Raw genomic sequence first — 19000 nt, 5'->3', positions numbered from 1 at the left:
TGTGGATAGCCTACAACTCTCCTGCCGCAATGATGATGGGTGACATGTTACACCGGTTAATTGTGCTTTCTACCTGGAAGTCTGGATACCACCGCATTCCGTTCTTCGCACAGACGCCTTTCGTGAGCAAGCCTGCGGGGCGTTGCGGTCCGACTCGTATGTCCGATAGTTTCTCTTTCCCCTTTTTTGAACACTTCTCTGTTCGCTCTGGCGTCGATCCGGAATAATGCCACGAAAACGAGTTTTTTCCCCTCATTACTTGTTAATTATACTCAGCAATGTTTCCTAAAATGCGAGCCATGGGCCATCAAGCTTTCGCCTCGTCTGGTTTGTCGACTGCCGAACTTGGTAACTACTGCGCTGCCTGTGAATGCTTGACTCGCTTCGGCTCCAGCTAGGCAATATTTATTGCACAAATATACTGACATGGTCACTGAACGGCATATAAAATCCGTTCCCGAGGTCGGGTGCCAGTGAGCATTATGGAGCAGAAAGTGTCGCTGCGAGAGACAGAGCATTGTGCTCCTTTTTTTTTTTTGAAGCGAAAAGCTTCACTACGCCAGCTTTTCGAGCCGTCAGCAGGGCCGCACATTTGACCTTGAATGTAGCTAGAGGTCAGCGGGGCCGCATGTTTCACCTTGAATGTTGTTCGAGGTCAAACCATGAGCATAACTGGTGGTAGTCAGGTTCGACACATGACGTCAGCTACAGCAGCCACACAAACGACTGTTACGCCATCTATCTCGACTTCGACCTGTGGCTTTGGACCTTTGACCTTCGGTCAAGCGGGAAGGTGTCTGCCGGCATCGCATGCGCAGGTCACGAAAGTGGGTTCTGCATAAAACGTCGGTGCATGCACTTTGATGCGTTCAGCATAACGCTAGGTGTGTGCGATGCGACGCCTGCCGTGGAGACCGCCAGTCGCTCGACCACGAACGTAACCAGGGAGATGCAGCTTTTCGCTTTAAACCAGTCTTAACCGGAGCTAAACCACCAGCACTTTTTTTTTCTATAGAAGCGGTTCCTCACAGGTAAATTTGCCGGTTCGTTCATTTACTGCCTCCGCATTCTACATAGGCGTTCCTCAGTGTTCGCTCAAGTTTAGAAGGCCTTGTCCGACCATTCGAATGAAAGCTGGCGCTCTGGTAATGCGTTACTCTCGGCGTTGTATTCGTTTGCTTTATTTCTTTAGCATGCACTTCCAGTACGCTGTTCTGAAAAGCGGCGAATACGGGCGACGAGCTTTATCATAATCGAGTGCAAGCGCCTGGGAAAGCGAGTGCCTGCAGTGTCATCCCCGAATGCGTCAGCAGCGTTTCGGAGCCGCAACGGCGCTTAGTGGCACACTACAAACAACTGATAAGCAGCGGCTCGGAGCAGAAAATCGGCATGCTTGCGCATGCGCCGTTCTTGTCACCAAACCGCCACGAGAGCGCGCAGCAATGCGCTCCGGGCTGGAGTCGCTTTTCTCCGGGCTGCTCCGAAAGAAACCGTGCGGGAGGGTCCGGTGACTTCTGTCTCCGATAGTACTTCGGGATCTGCTTTGTATCGGTGAGTGTATTCGCCCCTTTTGTAGTGCGCCCTCGCTTCCACGCTGAATTTCGGCCCCTCACAGGCGAGGTGACTCTGCTCTCGATCGCGTGCGCGACGTTTGAGCAACGGCGTCATGTGACTTGGCGGCTTCCTGTCTATACCGACTATTCGCGCATTCCGCGTCGTCCGCTACCCGCCGCGGTGGCTCAGTGGTTAGGGGGCTCGGCTACTGATCCGTAGTTCCCGGGTTCGAACCCGACCGCGGCGGCAGCGTTTCCATGGAGGCAAAAGGCGCCCGTGTGCTGTGCGATGTCAGTGCATGTTAAAGATTCCCAGGTGGTCGAAATTATTCCGGAGCCATCCACTGCGGTGACTCTTCCTTTCTTCTTTCACTCTTTCCTTTATCTCTTACGGCGCGGTTCAGGTGTCCACCGATATGTGAGACAGATACTGCGCCATTTCCTTTCCCCGAAAAACCAATTATTATTGTTAGTGGCATAGCACTCATAGTAGGCAATCCCCGCATTTAGCCTTTGTGTGTGTGTGTGTGTTTGTCTGAAGCCTGTATTGTAGCGCAGGCTGCCCACCTGCCCAGGTGTACGTGTGTGTGTGCTGCCCACCGCGGTAGGTGGCAGTTAATTGTTGCTTGGTCGCGAGAACTTGCAACCTGTGTCTCATATGCCGGGCCACCGATGGCAGCACCTGCCATTGCAAGCCAGTGACGCATCGCTTAACCACTGTGCTACTGCGCCGGGAGTATAGTGTGAGGATTCCCAGTGATCTATGAATCTAAAGCAGAGAATGACCAATTACGCATACATGGGCATTCGCTCATTATCTCTATTCGAACAACTTCCATCTGGGACCAATGGATCCGAAGATCGGCCCCGAAATGAAAACCAAATTCCCAGTTGTCCTAAGTACGCAAATCGACCGGCAATATTTTTTGCACCCGCCGCGAAACGCACGTTAAAGATCCCCAGAAAACGTGCAATAAAACCGCATGTTCCCGATGCAAAAGCAACTTTTCAAATTGAAATATGAACTCGGGCAGAAAGTAAACCCTAAAAGCACATAGGCGGAAGTAGACAGACCAATGGATTTCCGACAGCTGTCGAGTGCTAAACGGTGGGGAGGTGTCGGCTGCTCTGCACTGCGTGGACGCTCTGAAGCCACGTTATTCTATTCAGCCAATTGAAGCGCAAGCGGCACGTCGAAAACAAATTCAAAACTCTGGCTCCCGTAGGACCATACGGTCCGGTGTCGCTCACTTGCACTTTCTGCGCTAGGACTAACTAGCACGCGTTAGTGATGATGCGGATAGTTGACCAAACTGGTAAACTTCCGCTGCCCGCCGCGGTGGCTCAGTGGCTGTGGCGTTGCGCTATCGTAAACAAGAGGCCGAGAGTTCGAATCCGGCCGCATTTCGATGGAAGTGAAATGCAAAAGTGCCGCCCACCGCCAGTGCGCACGCGCCGATTGCTCCAGATGCGGCAGGCGTGCACGCAGCAGCTGCCGAGTACCTGGCGCCATCTGGCGGCCTCAAGGCGATCTGCGCATGCGCACTGATGGCGCGTGGGCACCCGGTACTCTGGTAACGGTAACACGTTACACGGTATGCTAAAGGTGTCTATATCGACCGCCTGGAGTTCTTTAACGTGCACTGACGATAGCGCGGCACACGGGCGTTTTTAGCACTTCGCCGTAATAAAAATGCGGCCGCCGTGGCTGGGATTCGGTCGCACGTTTGCTGCTCGATCAGCAGTCGAAGGAAAGGTTGACGGAGGAAGTGAAAGGTAAAGAAGCTTTGGAGACAAATAAGAGTCACTGGAAAATTTTGAGTTCCGAATACCCAGATTCTTTCCAGTGGTTCTGAAGGCATAGAGAAGGGGCCCCACTCAGTGGAGGGCTCTGGATTAATTTCAATCTCCTGGGGTGCTTTAACATGCACTATTAAATGGGCGTTTTTGCATATCACCTCCATCTGAATTCGCCCTCTACGGCCAGGATTCAATGCTGTGACCTCGTGATCAGTAGACGAATACTTAAAACTTCTTAAAACTTGGTTCAAGGTTTCGGTGAATTAGCGGACGCTTTGCGGTTGCCTTTCACGCGCGTTTACCTTTTAACAAGCACTCGGTGTTCAGACCACTGTTATTGTAACAATGAGCCAGTGCTTGGCTAGGCTGATGGACCTAAAGAGCGCTCTGTGGTGGCGGGGCGGGGCCACCAGACTAATATTTTTAAAAATATTTTGGACACCGGCAGCCGTCTATTAAATGCATAAGGGTGAAAATCCATCACCTGCTTTTAGACTACACATAAATTTTGTATACACAGTGCACTAACTATAAATGTGGGCATGCATAAATGAGGGCACACTGTCTACTAGAAGCGTCCGGTTATGAATAACTTGCCTTGTTTTAGTGTCTGCCTTCTCTGCGAGTTTCATATACACAGCATGCCTCTGTCGGAGGACGCCATATAAAGGAGTATAGGCACCTAACTTTTGGTTGCGTGTTTTCTGGTTTGCAATGATGCGTAGGGCATTATTATACATTGATTACCGCCCGGTATTCTCCTACGACCGCTAAATAATTTACAATCGCATTTATTTCTCGTGCTGTTTCGGTATCGGTTTCAACAGCCGAATGAGGACTGTTACGTCAACGTGTGCTTACAGGTCACGTGAAAGATGAAAAAACTGCAATGTAATCGCTGCTTCTACATTCGTTGTCATTCCGGCTCATGAGGAAGGCTGCCTTCAGCACTGTAGTGAATTAAAACGATAAAGTAACGACTGCATGATTGTATTGACGTTTTTCCATGCCTCACATGACATAAAAGCACTCTGACGTCACAGCCATCTTTCGGCTCTTGAAACTGAAACCGAAATAGTATGGCAGAAAAAATTCGATCCTTTGGGCCTTCAGTTCGGGGATTCATTTCGGGCCTTTCTTCGCTTCCCAACCAGCGCCGACGTCGTCTCGCGGGTTTGGGTCAGGCGCATTGATGATGTGTTCGGGAACATTCCTCTCTACGGTCTTCATCGTTAACCGCCTTCACCCTCTTTCCTTCCCTTATCTCTCTTCACCTGTGCAGAGTAGCAGTTCAGATAATTATGGCTCAGACTGACCTCTCTGCCTTTGTTTAAGTGTAATATGATCGACATTCTCTGTTAAAAATTTTTCAGAAGGACAGGCGTAGTGAATTTCAACAGGCTTTTATTTCCTGGATGCCTGCTTGCCACTTTTGCTCTTCGACTTGCTTCCTCTGGGCTTCTTTGGTTTTGTGGGCTTCCCCGCTTTGCACCGGAACACGTCACACTGGCCCTTCTTGACTGCCCCGAAGAGAACCTTGAGGCCCAGCCTCTCGGCCCACAGGTCGTTGACTCTGCGAGGAAAATTGCAGAAAAGTACAAGTTTTACCCTTTGTACTTGTGGGGTTTCTGCTTATCTCCGAAGACCAATCAAGACCGATGCAAAGTCAGCATTGGGAGAAGCACGTGCAGCATTGTTGACTATGCTTAGTTCACCGACCCAAATAAATTATACTTCGCAAAACGTCAACTGCTCGCTTGAAATCAGTGCTCTATAGCTACTCCAGTATGCGACCTGACATTTTAATTACTTCACTTGAATTCGCACGTGACTCTATTCTTTTCATCTTCTCTGGTAATAGCCGCACTTATAGTGTAACATATATATTATAATCTTTCCTGTCTTGTATTTGCATGCCATGGCAGAATTTTCCGTACAAACGTATGTAATATAATCTTTACTACCGTTAGCAATGCATAATGGACTCGTTCTTCGGCCATGTTATTATCTTAACCGCATCAGGAGTAAAGTTGGCACTGTCGCTATGCAAAATTCATTAATTTTTTTTGCTTCCAACAGAATTGGAATTGCCTACCTTCTGATAATGCTACCATCTATATAAGATGACGTAAAAATGCCACGCCGTCAAACTTTCGCAGTACCTTGTCCGCTTCCCCCTCTAAGCCTTTCAAACACTCACAGTGTGGATAAGGTGTAGAAAACCTTCTGGACTGGTAGGGACTCCGGCGCCTTGCCCTCCGCCGTCACCTCACAGAAGATCCGCTGCAGACAACTGGGGTCTTCGAGGCTGTTCACGCCGAACTTGGCGATGACCTCCAAGATCGGGTTGCGGTAGATGGGAGCGGCCTCTCTTCGTCTCCTTCCCGCCGCTCCTACTGCACCGACTGCCGCCACGGGCAGGTTGATAACACTGGGAACGAGCGCCGCCATGAGTAGGCCTAGCGGCAGCAGTCCCAAGAGCAGGGCCAGTGGTCCCTTTCCGCTGTGGTGCTTGCGCCGGTGGAGGTAAGGCAGATGGTCCAGGTCCGGGTACCCGAAGTCGTCCGCGTAGTCAGCAGCCACGTATCCCTTGTAGTCGTAGTGGTCGTTGCTGGGAGCCGCGACGTACGTCTTGTCGTCTTTCCCCTGGTCCGTCTTCTCGGAGTCTCCGCGGCTGACCTGGCTGGAAGAAACCTTGTTGCTCTCGCTGGTCATGAGCAACGGGTTCCGGGACGTGTAGCCATACTTGGTCTTGACGTACGTTGGCGCCGACGCCTCGGCGGAATCGTAGTCCGTCGTCTTGATAGCGTCGTTTCTCGTCGGATAACGGTCCTGGTCGTCCTCTTCGTCTTCGTAGTCGTTGGATGTGTAGTACCCGCCACCAGACGGCTTTGATGACAAGGTCCCGTGCTTGAAGCTCGCTTTGCCGCCACCGCTGCCGTGGTTATTGTTCTCGAAGTAGTAGTCGATGGGGCTGTACGGCAGGTTGTACGCGAACGGCCGTGGTGTCGTCGTGGTCGTGGTCGTGGTCGATGTCGAGGACGTCGCGTAGTAAGCGGCTGCGGCGTAGGCGGCCTGGCTACTTGAAGAGCCGGAGTAGACAGAGTCGGAGGAGCTCGGCCTGTGTGGACTATAAACTGCGAAAAATAAAGTGAGATTCTGTTAAATCTGACGAAACTATGTCACTCTTTATCTATCACGTGGTGTATCGTCGATATGCAAAGGTTCATGGACCGCAATGAATGAACAAAAAATGCAACCGCAATAGAGTAGAAAGCGCTCTTCTCCTAAGTCACATTGGTGTGCAACCCTCTGAAGGGAGCAAAGCTCATGATCGAAGTGGTCCCGCCGCATTGCCAATAAAGTGCATATTAGGATGGAGTAGTCCGGGTCGACTCTTCGCCAGCGCCACGACGCGTTAAATCGTCGGTTGCCGGCATTTTAATAAACTTATTCATATCCTATCCTAGCCATTAAAATTGAATGCCACTAGGAAATGCGCTCAATTTGGCGCGTGCATGTGTGAACTGTTCGGTTGACGAGCTGTCGAGTGCTATGAACTAACGTCTGTGCCTTGTCTGCGAAAACCAGGGGCTGTCTGAAAGCCTACGCCACGAACAGATGATTAAGTAGTTGTTGCGAAGACCACAGTTATTCACGTATACCCTTCACTCCAGCGTACCTTACGAGTGGGAACTGGTCTAGCTATTCGTTTCGACCAAAGATGCAATGGCTGCATTGTTTAAAAGGAGGCTGTGGAGTACGCCATGGAATTACGGTTCTCGGTAAAAACTGGCTATCTGGTTCTTTCTGGTTGAAGCCTGGTAACTGGGACGAGTCCGACACGTCAAGAACGGGCTGCACGAGAAGTGAGACATCGGGTACCGGGACTATAACATGCAGTTCTGTTGAGACGGGTTTGCTCCTTCCCCACTGCGATTCTATTGCCGGCACAATATTTAAGGCTTAAGTTGATTAAAATCTACATAAAGGAAGAAGAGGGAAGATTTAGGCGGCAAGATCGGCCAAAAGAGATTCCATTTAGGCACCAAGAGCAAGTGGAAATGGGAAAGAGGAAATGTGAAAGAAGAAGGAAACAATAAATCTTTAAAGATTGCTAACCTCGAAAGGCTGCTGTGTGAGAAGCCGTCGGGACTGATGATCACCAGGGCCATCGGCCGGGGAATCTTAGACACGAAGAGCAAGTGGAAATGGTAAAGAGGAAAGCTGAGAGAAGAAGGAAACAATAAATATTTTATATCGGTGAAGACCGCTGACCTCTAGACCTCTAAAGGCTGCTGGGTGTGAGAAGCCGTCGGGACTGATGTGCACCAGGACCATCGGCCGGGAACCCAGCGCTTCGTCAGCGACCGGTTGTCAAGGTACTCAAGTGCACAGAAAACAGCTAGTTGTCCTTACACGAGCCCAACGAGTGCGCTCACTTTTAAAAACCACATGAAGAACTTCCACAGATTTTGCCCGCTCAGGGGGGCAAAAACCTGTAAGCCACATCTGTAAGATCGACACAAATGGCGTCTGCAACGCTCTTTGCCCCACACTGGAGGGAGGTCCCTTGATAGACTACCTTGTCCTTGTAAACTGTGGATAGCATATGGAGTGCGACAGAAATTTTGTTCGGCAGGCTTCCCTAGATAGACTGTGCCTCATCCTTACAAGCTGTGGAAAACATGAAAACATATGGCATGCCAACAATGGTTTTCTTCGGCACACTCCCCTAGACAAATTGTGTCTCGTCCTTACAGAAAGTTGAAAGCATATAGCATGCCAAAAAAAGGTTTTGTTAGGCAGACTCCCCTAGATAGACTGTGCCTCGTCCTTATGATAATGGTGATGACTTCTTATGGCGCAAGGACATCTGCGGCCAAAGAGCGCCATGGCACAAGGTTTTTTCTTCTACTCAAGATGGGGTCAAATACCCATTCCCCCAGCGTTTCACCCTAAAGAAGACGAGCACCAGGCAGGGGAAAGCTTGTACCCATTGTATCACCGGTGGGTACCTGGCTGCACTGGGGATCGAACTCCGCACCTCCCGCATGAGAGGTGGATGCTCAAGCCACTAGGCCACTGCTGCGGTTGCCTCGTCCTTATACGTAGAGTGCAAAACATGTGTCATACCAACAGAAGTTTTGTTCGGCTCAGCAGTTCACTCTCCTTACAGAACTAATACTCACGGTTCTTGTTTGCCATGTGAGCCGACGGCAGCGAGTAGCTGGTCGCGTGGTTCTTGAGATAGTTGGCGGGCGGCGACTCGGTCGTCGAAAAGGATGGAGGTGGGGACGACGGCAAGAAGCTGCTCGTGATTGGCAGACTCCAGGAAGCGGAAGTGGCTCCCACCTTTCTCGTGGAGCCGGTTCCGTTGCCGTGCTTGGATGCTGGGCTGAGCGAACGAGGCGTCGCCAGGAGACCCACAGTGGCCGTGTAGCTGCCGGACGCCAGCGCCCAGCAACACGTGCCGAAGAACACCAGCGTGGGAGCCCAGAGGGACGGTGCCATGGCAAACGAAAAACTGGAAAGATTATGCGTGGCATGTATGAGCCGACACTTCACTAACGACATTTTTTGCCTGGCGTAGTACTGTTCAACGGCATAAGGAGAATAGAAAGAGCAGGCAACAGCAACAGTTCCCTTGCTGTTCCGCCCAAGAGTGCAAGGACAAGACAGAGAGAAAGAAAGAAAAGCGGTAGCCGTTGCTGGCTTGTGTACAGCAGAGCAAGGACAGGACACGAAAAGGCGGACGTAGTAGCAAAAACTCATTTTCCTGTTAAATCACGACGACGGCGCGTTTTCGCGTGAATGTGATCCTTGTACATGGTTGCAAAAACTAGTAATTCTCTCAATCTGTCCTTTCGTACTCTCCTTGCTGCAATTATTTTGTCCTACCAGTACCCTCTCCATCCCTTCTTTCATTTCTGCCAGCTGAACATCAGGTGTCTGAGAAACAAGCGGCAGTTTCTCGGACACAAACACCTTTTTCTTTTTGTTATAACTTTCAATAAAAATTTGCATCGATATACGTGACAGACTGTGAAAAGTTCTGCTATAAATGATAACAGAATGGCAAGTAACGCGGGTATAACCTTAACATAGTATCTACGAATATTCTGTCGGCATAGAGGTTGGTTACCTCTATGCACACCTACCGCCGCCTTCCAGCACAGGAGTCCTAGCATTCATGTCTTCCAAGAGTAACCGGTTAATGTACATCTTTTTTTTTTTTTCCGGGGCGGTGGGGGGGGGGGGATGCTGGACGCTTAGCCGTGGCAATTTTTATTTTATGTGGAGCTTCCGGAACAAAGGCTGAAACCTTTAGGGGTCAGCGGGCTTCGTTTTTGATGCCTCTCGTTTGAATGGATCACAGGACCAACAGTTATTATGCCACCGTGGCGTCGGTTTCTACAGGTTGCAGTCGCAATTTACTGGCCTCACGCGACCTTTATGCGATCGTGCTTCAAGGTCGACGCGTTTCGCCGCGGCCGCAGCTATGTCCCTGACCACGCGATTATGACGTCATTTCGAGTGAAAGGACCAACTTCCACACAAGCCTTTAACAGGTGGCGCTGTTCCGCAGGGAGTAATAGTAAATCAGGCGGCGCTAGAACCGAAAAACTGAAGATCACTACATAGCGAGCGCTCCTAGCACGCTCTCACGTTCGTGTCACGATGGTCACGTGGTGATGACGTCGTTTCATGCGAATGACGCGATCTCCGCAGAGCGTAACCTTTAACAGCGATGCGGAGTAAATTCTCCCCCTCTATAATTAATTTTCGACGCTAGGACGTGGGGTACTTTCCCCCCTGGCCATTCTCACTGCTCTTCGGAATGCTTCTCATCGCTGAACCTAGAGGTCGCGCGCAAGCTTATGCGCGTGTTTCCTTTCATAACAGACAGCGCACCGCGTCACCCGCGAGGGATGACCGAGCAAGCGGGCCAAGGGTGCACTCCGCTCTGGCCGACGCTGCGGCGACGCCGAAGCTCACGGCGGCCAGGGGGCGCGCAGAGCGGTATACATATAGCCGACGCCAAGTAGCGCGGAACGCTGGCGTGCCGCGACCTTAACCGCGGCGTTTGCGTGACCGGACGCGAAGCCTCAGCAGCGCTTTGGCTTCGGAGAGAGAAAGGGAGAGAGAGAAAAGGAGGGAAGAAGAGCGGGGAGTTGACCACACCCGGCGGCGACACTGACCCACTGGACGGACCCCGGGGCTCCCGGGTTCCCGGGCCTTTCCCTTCTGTACCCGCCTTCTTCTCCCATCTTTTCTGTCTCGACGGCCTCTGTACAGCCGTTGTCCCTTTTATACTTTTCGCCTATTTTATTTGCATTTTATCGTCTGTTCCCCTTTTGTCAGCCCGCGGGCTGATTGGTGCGGTCGGCTGGCAATTACTTTGACAGCTGGCGGACCGTATACGGCCCGCGGGCACGCTGTGTGGAGCGTTTCTGCTTGACGAATCCCCTTTTATCTTTGTTTTTTTTTAATTCTCGCTGTTCGTTCTTTCTTTTTTTTGCGAATACATGAATCACTTGACTTCTGCCGAAAGATGTCGTCACGCATTGCGCCCAGGCCCAACTACTCTCGAACCTGTCGAAATGGTTAGTTAGGACTGGCTAAGATTTATTAATCCTAATTGTTTGATGTCCTCCTTCATTGCGAAGATTCCTCGCTGTCCGTAACTATAGAATGAATAATCTAAAAAAGAAGTGAAAAAAAAGTGAACGGACAATAATTGTCGGGGCATCGCAGCAAATTATAGAAGTAATCTGAGAGCTTTTTTTTCATAAATTACACTTTTGGCGCTTTCTTAGGTATGCGAGCTGGATACGCGCGAAATGGTTCGCTGACACGGTGCTCTTGAAACGAGAAAACATGGCATGTCTGTCTGATTCGCCATGCTCCCTTATTTAATTGCTATGAAATCAATAAAGTTTGCGTTGATCAATTACCAATGGCATGGACGCGGGATAGGCGTACGAAGCTCTAACAGCAAGCAAACGAAGAAAACAAACTGAAGAATTAAAGGAAGGAAGCAAATATAACATACCAACGCGCGTTCATCGGCTGACCTCTCTCTGGTCCGGTCAACATCAAGTGTATTTCAATGTCTCCCCCTTAACTCGAAGTCCGCATAATTCGAACAATGTTCCGGCCCCCTGCGAGACCGAATTTTGTAGAGTTCCCTGAATTAAGTTTTCTTCTCTTCCCCTCCCACATACACGTTGGAAATGAAGACGTGTTAAAGAGAGCGAGAGAGGGAGAGAGAGATGGGGGAGAGAGGGCGGTAAGGGGGCCCTGGCCTGCTACTGCACACTGGGGAAAAGGGAAAGGGAAAGTAAAATGAGAGTTGTAGTGTGAATGGAGAGGTGTTTTGTGTTTCAGAAGGTCTATTATCTCACTTCGCAGAGGCAGCTTTGTGAGAGGCTTTCTCCAATACCTATATGAAACACTTTCACCAATGTGCATACGAGGAGTTGTTTCACATAACCACAATGACTTTCTGTTGCAATATGAGGGACTTCCTGCTATACGCATATAGGAATTTTCTCCGAGAACCAAATGGGAGATTTTACCTAAATGCTACGAGAAGGGCTTTCTCCCACTCTATGAGGGGTTTTCTTCCATAGCTTTAGAGGGGCATTCTTCGACAGTTATATGAGAAACTTGCCCCGACGTCTATATGAGGGACTTGCTAATGTATCTTTATGAGAGACTTCTCCGCTACCTGCATGAGACTTTCTTCCATAGATCAATGAACGAATTTCCTCGGCAGTTGTTTGAAGCGCTTTTTCCGACAGCTACATGAGGGAATTTTTGAGATTTCGGTTTGAAGTATATTCTCCCATAGATTACAAGGGACATTCCCAATTAACGGCATCGGTGTCATAGTTGTCTGCGGCAACCGAAAGCTCCCTTATTCAACTACTAGAGAATGCATTCGAGTGGGCGGGTGTGTGCCTGCGCTCATGCATGTGTGTGAGTGTGTGTGTGGGGGGAGGGGGGGGGGGGTTGCGTGTGTGTGCGTGCGTGCGTGTGTGTGTGCCTAGGAGTGGGCGGTACTGCTATTACTACGACTTCTCCATCTTGCAATAGGGCGCCAAATCATAGATTTTTTATAGCGTGATACGCAATTAACAAAATGTCCGTGTCTATTCCCCCTTTTCTAAAAAAAATTGCCCACTCTGAGCCATTGGGAAAACCAGCTCTCCGATATCAAAATTTGTCTGTTTTCTCCCTTGCTGTTACGGCGAGATTAGCAACTATAGACTGACTCGCACCACTTTGGTCAGCGGTATTTTTTCATTTGAGTTTAGGACTGTAACAGGTAGACACTTATCAGCGAGTCCATTTCGCCCCTTTCCCTAAGTGCGTTTTCTCATCAAACGATCCCAAACACGAGTTTGACTACCTCCGATGGCGGTCTGAAAGGAAGCCATGGCGCCCTACTCAACATTCTGAGCTCATACGGACGATATATTTATTTGACCTCTGTTTCAATAAACTGTTTATAAAAAAATGGACAATTCAGTATGAAATATATGACGTCGGTATAGACAATATGGAAATCACGTATGGAAACTTAGGGACTCCACATGACGCCATGTACGCTGTATATAAATCGTATAGAAATACGCGTGAAACTTATAGACTCCGCACACACAAGATATGGGTTTACATATATGTTTCCATGCCTTATGGACCACATAGAGACAAAATATGTATTTCCATATATTTCCCATATCTTATGGACTCCATATTTCCATAATCCCATACTAGCGGCTCATATGGAACGTTTCTGTGGGGAAAGCAGTTCTAAAGTAGCAATAAGACGGAAAACCAAACAAACACGTCACAAATGACCAGCATCTGACGTCACAAACATTCTCGGCAATTTCCTTCAAGGTAGACTAACAAGATGGTGCTCTCCAATGGAATACCGCACCTTTTCGGGTTGCCTAACATATTAATTTGACCTCAGTTGCAATAAATTTCATGAAAATATTGAACAAGACAGTTTTAAAGTAGCAACAAGACGGAAAACCGAAACGTGTGTAACGTCAGAAGCGACCAGCATCTGATGTCCCAAATACTACAGGCAAAATTTTTTGAGGGAACACAAACTAGACGATAAGTTTTCAAAAAGGGTTCCCGAATTTCTCAGGTTGCCCAACACTGTGTGACTGTGGTCACGAGAACATGGGCACATTGCACGGAAGTGTAGCACTTCTCCCACAACAGCCTTGCTAATCTTCCCTGTATTGTTACAATTTTCGTATATTTACTTTCCAAGTACTGGCTCTTGTGAGAGAAGTGTAAGGATGACACGCAAAAATCTCCCACAATTCGTGTGCAAAGGTGATAAGGCGAGTTGAATCTTGTGCACCAATGCTGACGTGCATGGAGAATGTGTGCGCAAGTAATCATGTCCAACAATTCTGGACGAATGCATTTTTGAGTGGGAAACCGTTTATGAACGCAATTGTTTCATATAATGCAAAATTTCACTATAACAATCAATATATCCGCAGATCTCCCGTCAGCATTCTTGTATTTTTTTTCCTATTAACGTTTTTGCTATCGTCAAAAGTGTTCCCTTTTAGTTTCTATGGCAGTTTTAACTGTTCGATGCGATAGATGGAAACAATTTAAAAGAAAAGACTGTTTGCTACATATCAGAAGAATGGACCATCACCTTCAAAATTTTCGTACCAGTGTCCTACAAGTTTCTAATTTTCAAAATTTTTTCCCGAGAAGGTTGGACATGTAACGCTGTAACTCGCACATCCCAAGGGCTATGTGTACTGTAGAGAGTTGGGCCAGGTAGTGCCGGTTAAATGGTAACCATAGCACATAAAGATTACACTTTAGTAGAAAGAAATGCTGCCCTTTTCTCGTGCTCGTCTTTTGTGTTCTTCGCGTCAGTTACGTCGGAACCATGTGTACTTCGTAAGGCAGCTTCGTAGCCGGCCTCCATCGTTTTGTGTGACCCGAACAATACCGGCTGCATTAGTCGCATTTACTTAACTGTGCGTTCACTAAACATTAAGTCGCGTGTGCATTTCCAAGAGTCTGGATACCATATTCGAAAACGGAGGTAACTTAATCGAACTATACCAATGTCTTCTCGCGCTGTCTTCTCTAGCAGTGCAACAAACGAACAAGCCCAAACCACTACTCTTGTACCAATACATCAACTTGAGTGATTTCATCCTCTAGACAAATGAATAGGTAACCAAATGATTTCTGTGAAATGTTTGATTTGGACTTGGGGGCTTGCTTGGGGCGTCCGTCTGTCTTACATGCGTCCCTGAATTTTTTTCCTTTTTTGGACCGTTTACATCTTTGTTCAGTACTGCACTATAAGACTGTTATTAGTCATCATTGGCATCTAGTTCGCCTTGTCCCAGGCTCACCTTCTTGTACCGTTCTACTGTATATGGGCGGCAGCTAGCAGTTATTTCACATTGATTTACTGGTTATCGATGAGTAAAAGGCCATTGTCCCGTCATTCCCGACACGGTGGTCCGAATAAGGGTACGTGCAATGTGAAGTTAATGCAGCTGGATTCAACGTTCGAACCTACTTGTTGGTGAATAGAAGATCGCAGTTTGCTGAGGCTGCTTGCGTTAAATGTTCTTCTTCAACCAGAGCTGTCAAATGCTGGAGATCAGTGGACAGCTCCGCGGCGATTCTCGCAGCATTCAAGGGTAAACGAGAACAAAATTCAGGGCCTTCATGCGGCACTCACCGTAGATGAGTAGCAGGCGACTCAGAGGAAACCGTGGCGACCACCAAGTCCCGTGAATGTAGCGCGTAGTGCGGCACAAGTTATCCGGTGCTGTAGGCAGCGGCTGGAGCTCTCGGCAGTGGCAGTGGTAGTGTCGTCACCCGATCACACTACGGCTCGGGTAGGGTCTGTTCTTTCGATAGTCTCCGCGGAGCCTGCCTGGCCGGAGAACACACGACGCCACTGTGGGCCGCACGCGGCGTCTCTGTGTCTTCCCGTCTTCTGTGGTGGTCAGGGTCAGTAGTGGAAGAAGTCGTCACTCATGAGTGGGACAGGATGCCCCGCACAAGCGTCACGCAGTTGGAGGAGGAGGTATAGGCGTGCACACTGTGCGTGTGTGTCTGTGTGCACGGATTCAGGCGGCCTGGCGCGAAGAAAAGGAGATGCCGCGTGTTCCAGTCGGCTTACCGTGTCCCGGACGTGCCCGCCATTGTACGGATGCTCGCTTCCACGGGCTCGTCACCCCGCCGCCAACGCCGCTGTATGCGCTGTGCTGAGGCGACGACGACGCCGCCGACGACGACAACGGAGAACGGAGGAACCCTTCTTGTTTGGCGTTCCGCATTGCCTGCCTTCCGAAGCGACGGCAGACAGTCTTTGCTCTCTTCTTGCAGAGCCAATCACCGCCAGCCGAAGAAAGAAGACGTAACACACACGCACACACGGGGGTGGGGATCCATGGCCATGGCTGGGACCACCACCTATACATTTGCTTTGTCTGTCTGCGCTGATTACGTTGGTGAGGCGTGTATTCGTGAGCGTTGTGTCTATGCGGCGAGCCGCTTCTTATTGTGGCGAGGAGACGAATGCGTCTCCGGGATTCACACGGTCTTACGAAGGGCTGCCAGACAGGCGCTCCTTGTTCTTTGTGTGTGTGTGTGTGTCTTGAGTGTTATGCGTCACGGTAATTCGCGCGCGCGGGCTTTTCAAGGAACGACGAGCCAGCAGCTTGTTCCCAGGGGTGAAGTGCGTCAGAAGAGGGGAGCGGCAGGTCATTTATCACGCCTGGCGGTGGTTACGTTTGTATCTAGATGGTCTATACGGGCAATGTATTCTGTCACGCGGTGCACCTCCTGATGTGGAAATCCTGTTTTGGCGCTCCAATTATTATACGCGGGATTTTTTCTCTCTTTTGCGGGCGGAAGTTTCCCAACAGCCGATGATACTTGAGGCCACTCTCAACTCTAACTGAAGAGCAAAAGCATTAAAGATGACAAGTTGACACATGAGGCGTGCGTGTCCTCATGTGTCAACGTCCAAGTGGGTTACGAGTCGGCGTTATGACTCAGTGTCTGACTGATTTTGGTTCCACTCTGTCCTTTTAATAATGGTCTATAGGCTTTCTATAGATTTCTTATAGACTCTTTGCCTTTCTATAGATATTTCCTTTTGTCTATACACACTCTATAGACTGTCTATAGGATTTGTATTGTGTCTAGACCAGTCTAAACTTTATAGACAGAAGTCTGTGGACTGCCTATAGACTAAAATTTCTTAAGGGTGAATAGAAGCAGCACTAAACTAAGTTATCTCAGCGTGAAAGAATAGGACATAGGGGATGGGTGAGACATATAGAGTTTAGGTGGTCTGTCTTCCTTAGTCCAGTGTCCCGTTGGCCTCGTCCCCCGCTTTAGCCCTCGTCATCAGCATGAGCTGTGTGCTCGGATCGGAGTCGGTCAGGAGGGCCTCCCACTGGTCTAGGCTAGGGGTATTAATCTTTGGTAACAAAGGGCTCTTTTCACAGCCCCGGGTAACGCGGTAAGTTGCGGCACAGCTCCCACACCGCACTCACTCTTTCATGTATCTTGGAAACACTACCGTCTTTCTTTTTTATTAAATGGAGGCTTACAGTGAATGGCTAACAGTGACAAGGCTGCTCGAAAAACTCTATAAATAAGTCAGCATGGCAAAGTAATGGCAATTTCATCACTGCTCCTATACTTCATCCCACAAGTGGTTTTCAGCACAGTGAAAAGTTCAGCTTTCTCGTTCAATCAGGGCGAAGGAAAACAGCAAATAGTTCATCCAATTTTGAGTTGTGTAACTTGTGCTGTGACTATTTTTTTCACAGTTATCGCAGTAATTCATAAAGTAGTTCAGGGTGGCGTTTTAATACTACAGCGAGCGTTTCGTTCACTCGTTAAATTAGCAGAGAAAGCCTGCACGAACAAAGCAGTTTGGAGGCCTGGTGCAAAGTGGTGCGACGCCATTCACGAACATGGCGTCCTCCAAGTCAATCGGCCGAGTCCCCTGCGCGCAGGAGATAGACACTAGTGCTCTTTTCTTCCTAGGGATGGAGCCACCAGCAGCGGAGTGAGCTCGCGGAGGAACACGTTTTGCAGCGTATGCTGTTCTGATTGGCTCAGATAGTCGCAGCCTTCATCATCATCATCAGCCTGACTACGCCCACTTCAGGACAAAGGCCTCTCCCATATCTCTCCAATTAACCTTGTCCTTTGCCAGCTGCGCTCACGCTATACCTGCAAACTTCTTAATTTCATCCGTCCACCTAACCTTCTGCCGCCTCCTGCCACACTTGCCTTCTCTTGGAAGCCACTCCGTTACCCTTACGGACCATCAGTTATCTAGCCTTCGCATTACATGCCATGTCCAAGCCCACTTCTTCCTCTTGATTTCGACGATGTCATTAACCCGCGTTTGTTCCCTCACCCACTCTGCCCGCTTGCGGTCTCTCAACGTTACACCTATCATTTCTCTTTCCATAGTTCGCTGCGCTGTCTTTAACTAACCCTTCTCCTTAGCCTCCACGTTTTTACACCATAGGTGAGTACTGATAAGATACAGCCCTTATATACTTTTCATTTAGGAATAGTGGTAAACTGTCATTCAAGACCTCAGATAACCTGCCAAATGCGCTCCACCTGATTGTTATTCTTCTAGTTATTTCACTCCCGTGATCCGAATCGGCGGTCACTACCTGCCCTGTGTAGAAGAATTCATTTGCCGCTTCCAGCACCTCGCTACAAATTGTGAACTGCTGTTTTCTTCCGAGACTGTTGAACATTACTTTGGTTTTCTGCATTTTAATTTTTAGACCCGCAGTACTGCTCTGCCCGTCTAACTCATTTATCATGTTTTCAGTTGATCTCCAGAGTGACTTAACAATGAAATGCTATCAGCGAATCGCAGATTTTTTAGGTATTCCTCATCAATTCTTATCCCCATCTGTTCCCAATGCAGGCTTCTGAATACCTCCTGTAAACAGGCGGTGAATAGCATTGGCGAGATTGTGTCTCCCTGTCAGACACCCTTTCTTGTTGGAATTTTATTGCTGACTTTATGGAGAACTATAGCGGCTGTGCAGTCGTTATAGATGTCTTCCAGTATTTTTACATAAGGCTATTCTAGACCCTAATTCCGCAATTCCTGCATGACTGCTGAGGTTTCGACTGAGCCAAATGCTTTCTCGTAATCTATGAAGGGTATATACAAGGGTTGGTTATATTCTGCGCTTTTCTCTATCACCTGACTGATAGTATAAATATGGTGTATTGTTGAGTATCGTTTGTGAAAACCTGCCTGATGATTTGGTTGATTAAAGTCTAAGGTTGTCCTAGTTCTATTAATGATTACCTTAGTAAACACCTTATAGGCAGCGGACAGTAAGCGTTCTTCCAAGCTTCTGGTACGCCTGAGGTCAAAAGGCGTTGGCTACGTATAGAGGGTAGCTAGTTTTTCTAGCGCAATCTCCCCTCCGTCCGTCGCAGCCTTCACAGCGCTGCAAACGATTTGTGGAATACAGATGAGCGCGACTCCACCTCACATTCAATGAGCATCTCCCCCCACCCCATCTTCTCATCCATCTTCCTACTCCTTTGTTTATTGATGC

The 19000-nt window shown here is 48.8% G+C and overlaps 1 protein-coding gene across 1 annotated transcript; it reads right to left on the bottom strand.

Annotated features, from left to right (window-relative positions):
* Positions 1–4757: 4757 nt before the first annotated feature.
* LOC144134522 (uncharacterized) lies at positions 4758–15883 on the bottom strand. Its single transcript, XM_077667430.1, has 4 exons — positions 15112–15883; positions 8546–8880; positions 5554–6490; positions 4758–4926 (listed from the first exon to the last, which is right to left on the bottom strand). Exons 2-4 carry the CDS (start codon positions 8865–8867, stop codon positions 4758–4760), a joined length of 1428 nt encoding a protein of 475 aa, XP_077523556.1. The 5' UTR covers positions 8868–8880; positions 15112–15883.
* Positions 15884–19000: the final 3117 nt, after the last annotated feature.

Source organism: Amblyomma americanum, chromosome 5, assembly GCF_052857255.1.
Source record: "Amblyomma americanum isolate KBUSLIRL-KWMA chromosome 5, ASM5285725v1, whole genome shotgun sequence".
Lineage (NCBI taxonomy): Eukaryota > Metazoa > Arthropoda > Arachnida > Ixodida > Ixodidae > Amblyomma > Amblyomma americanum.
Note: the sequence above shows the minus strand (reverse complement) of the source record. Positions and strands in the feature narration are given on the sequence as shown.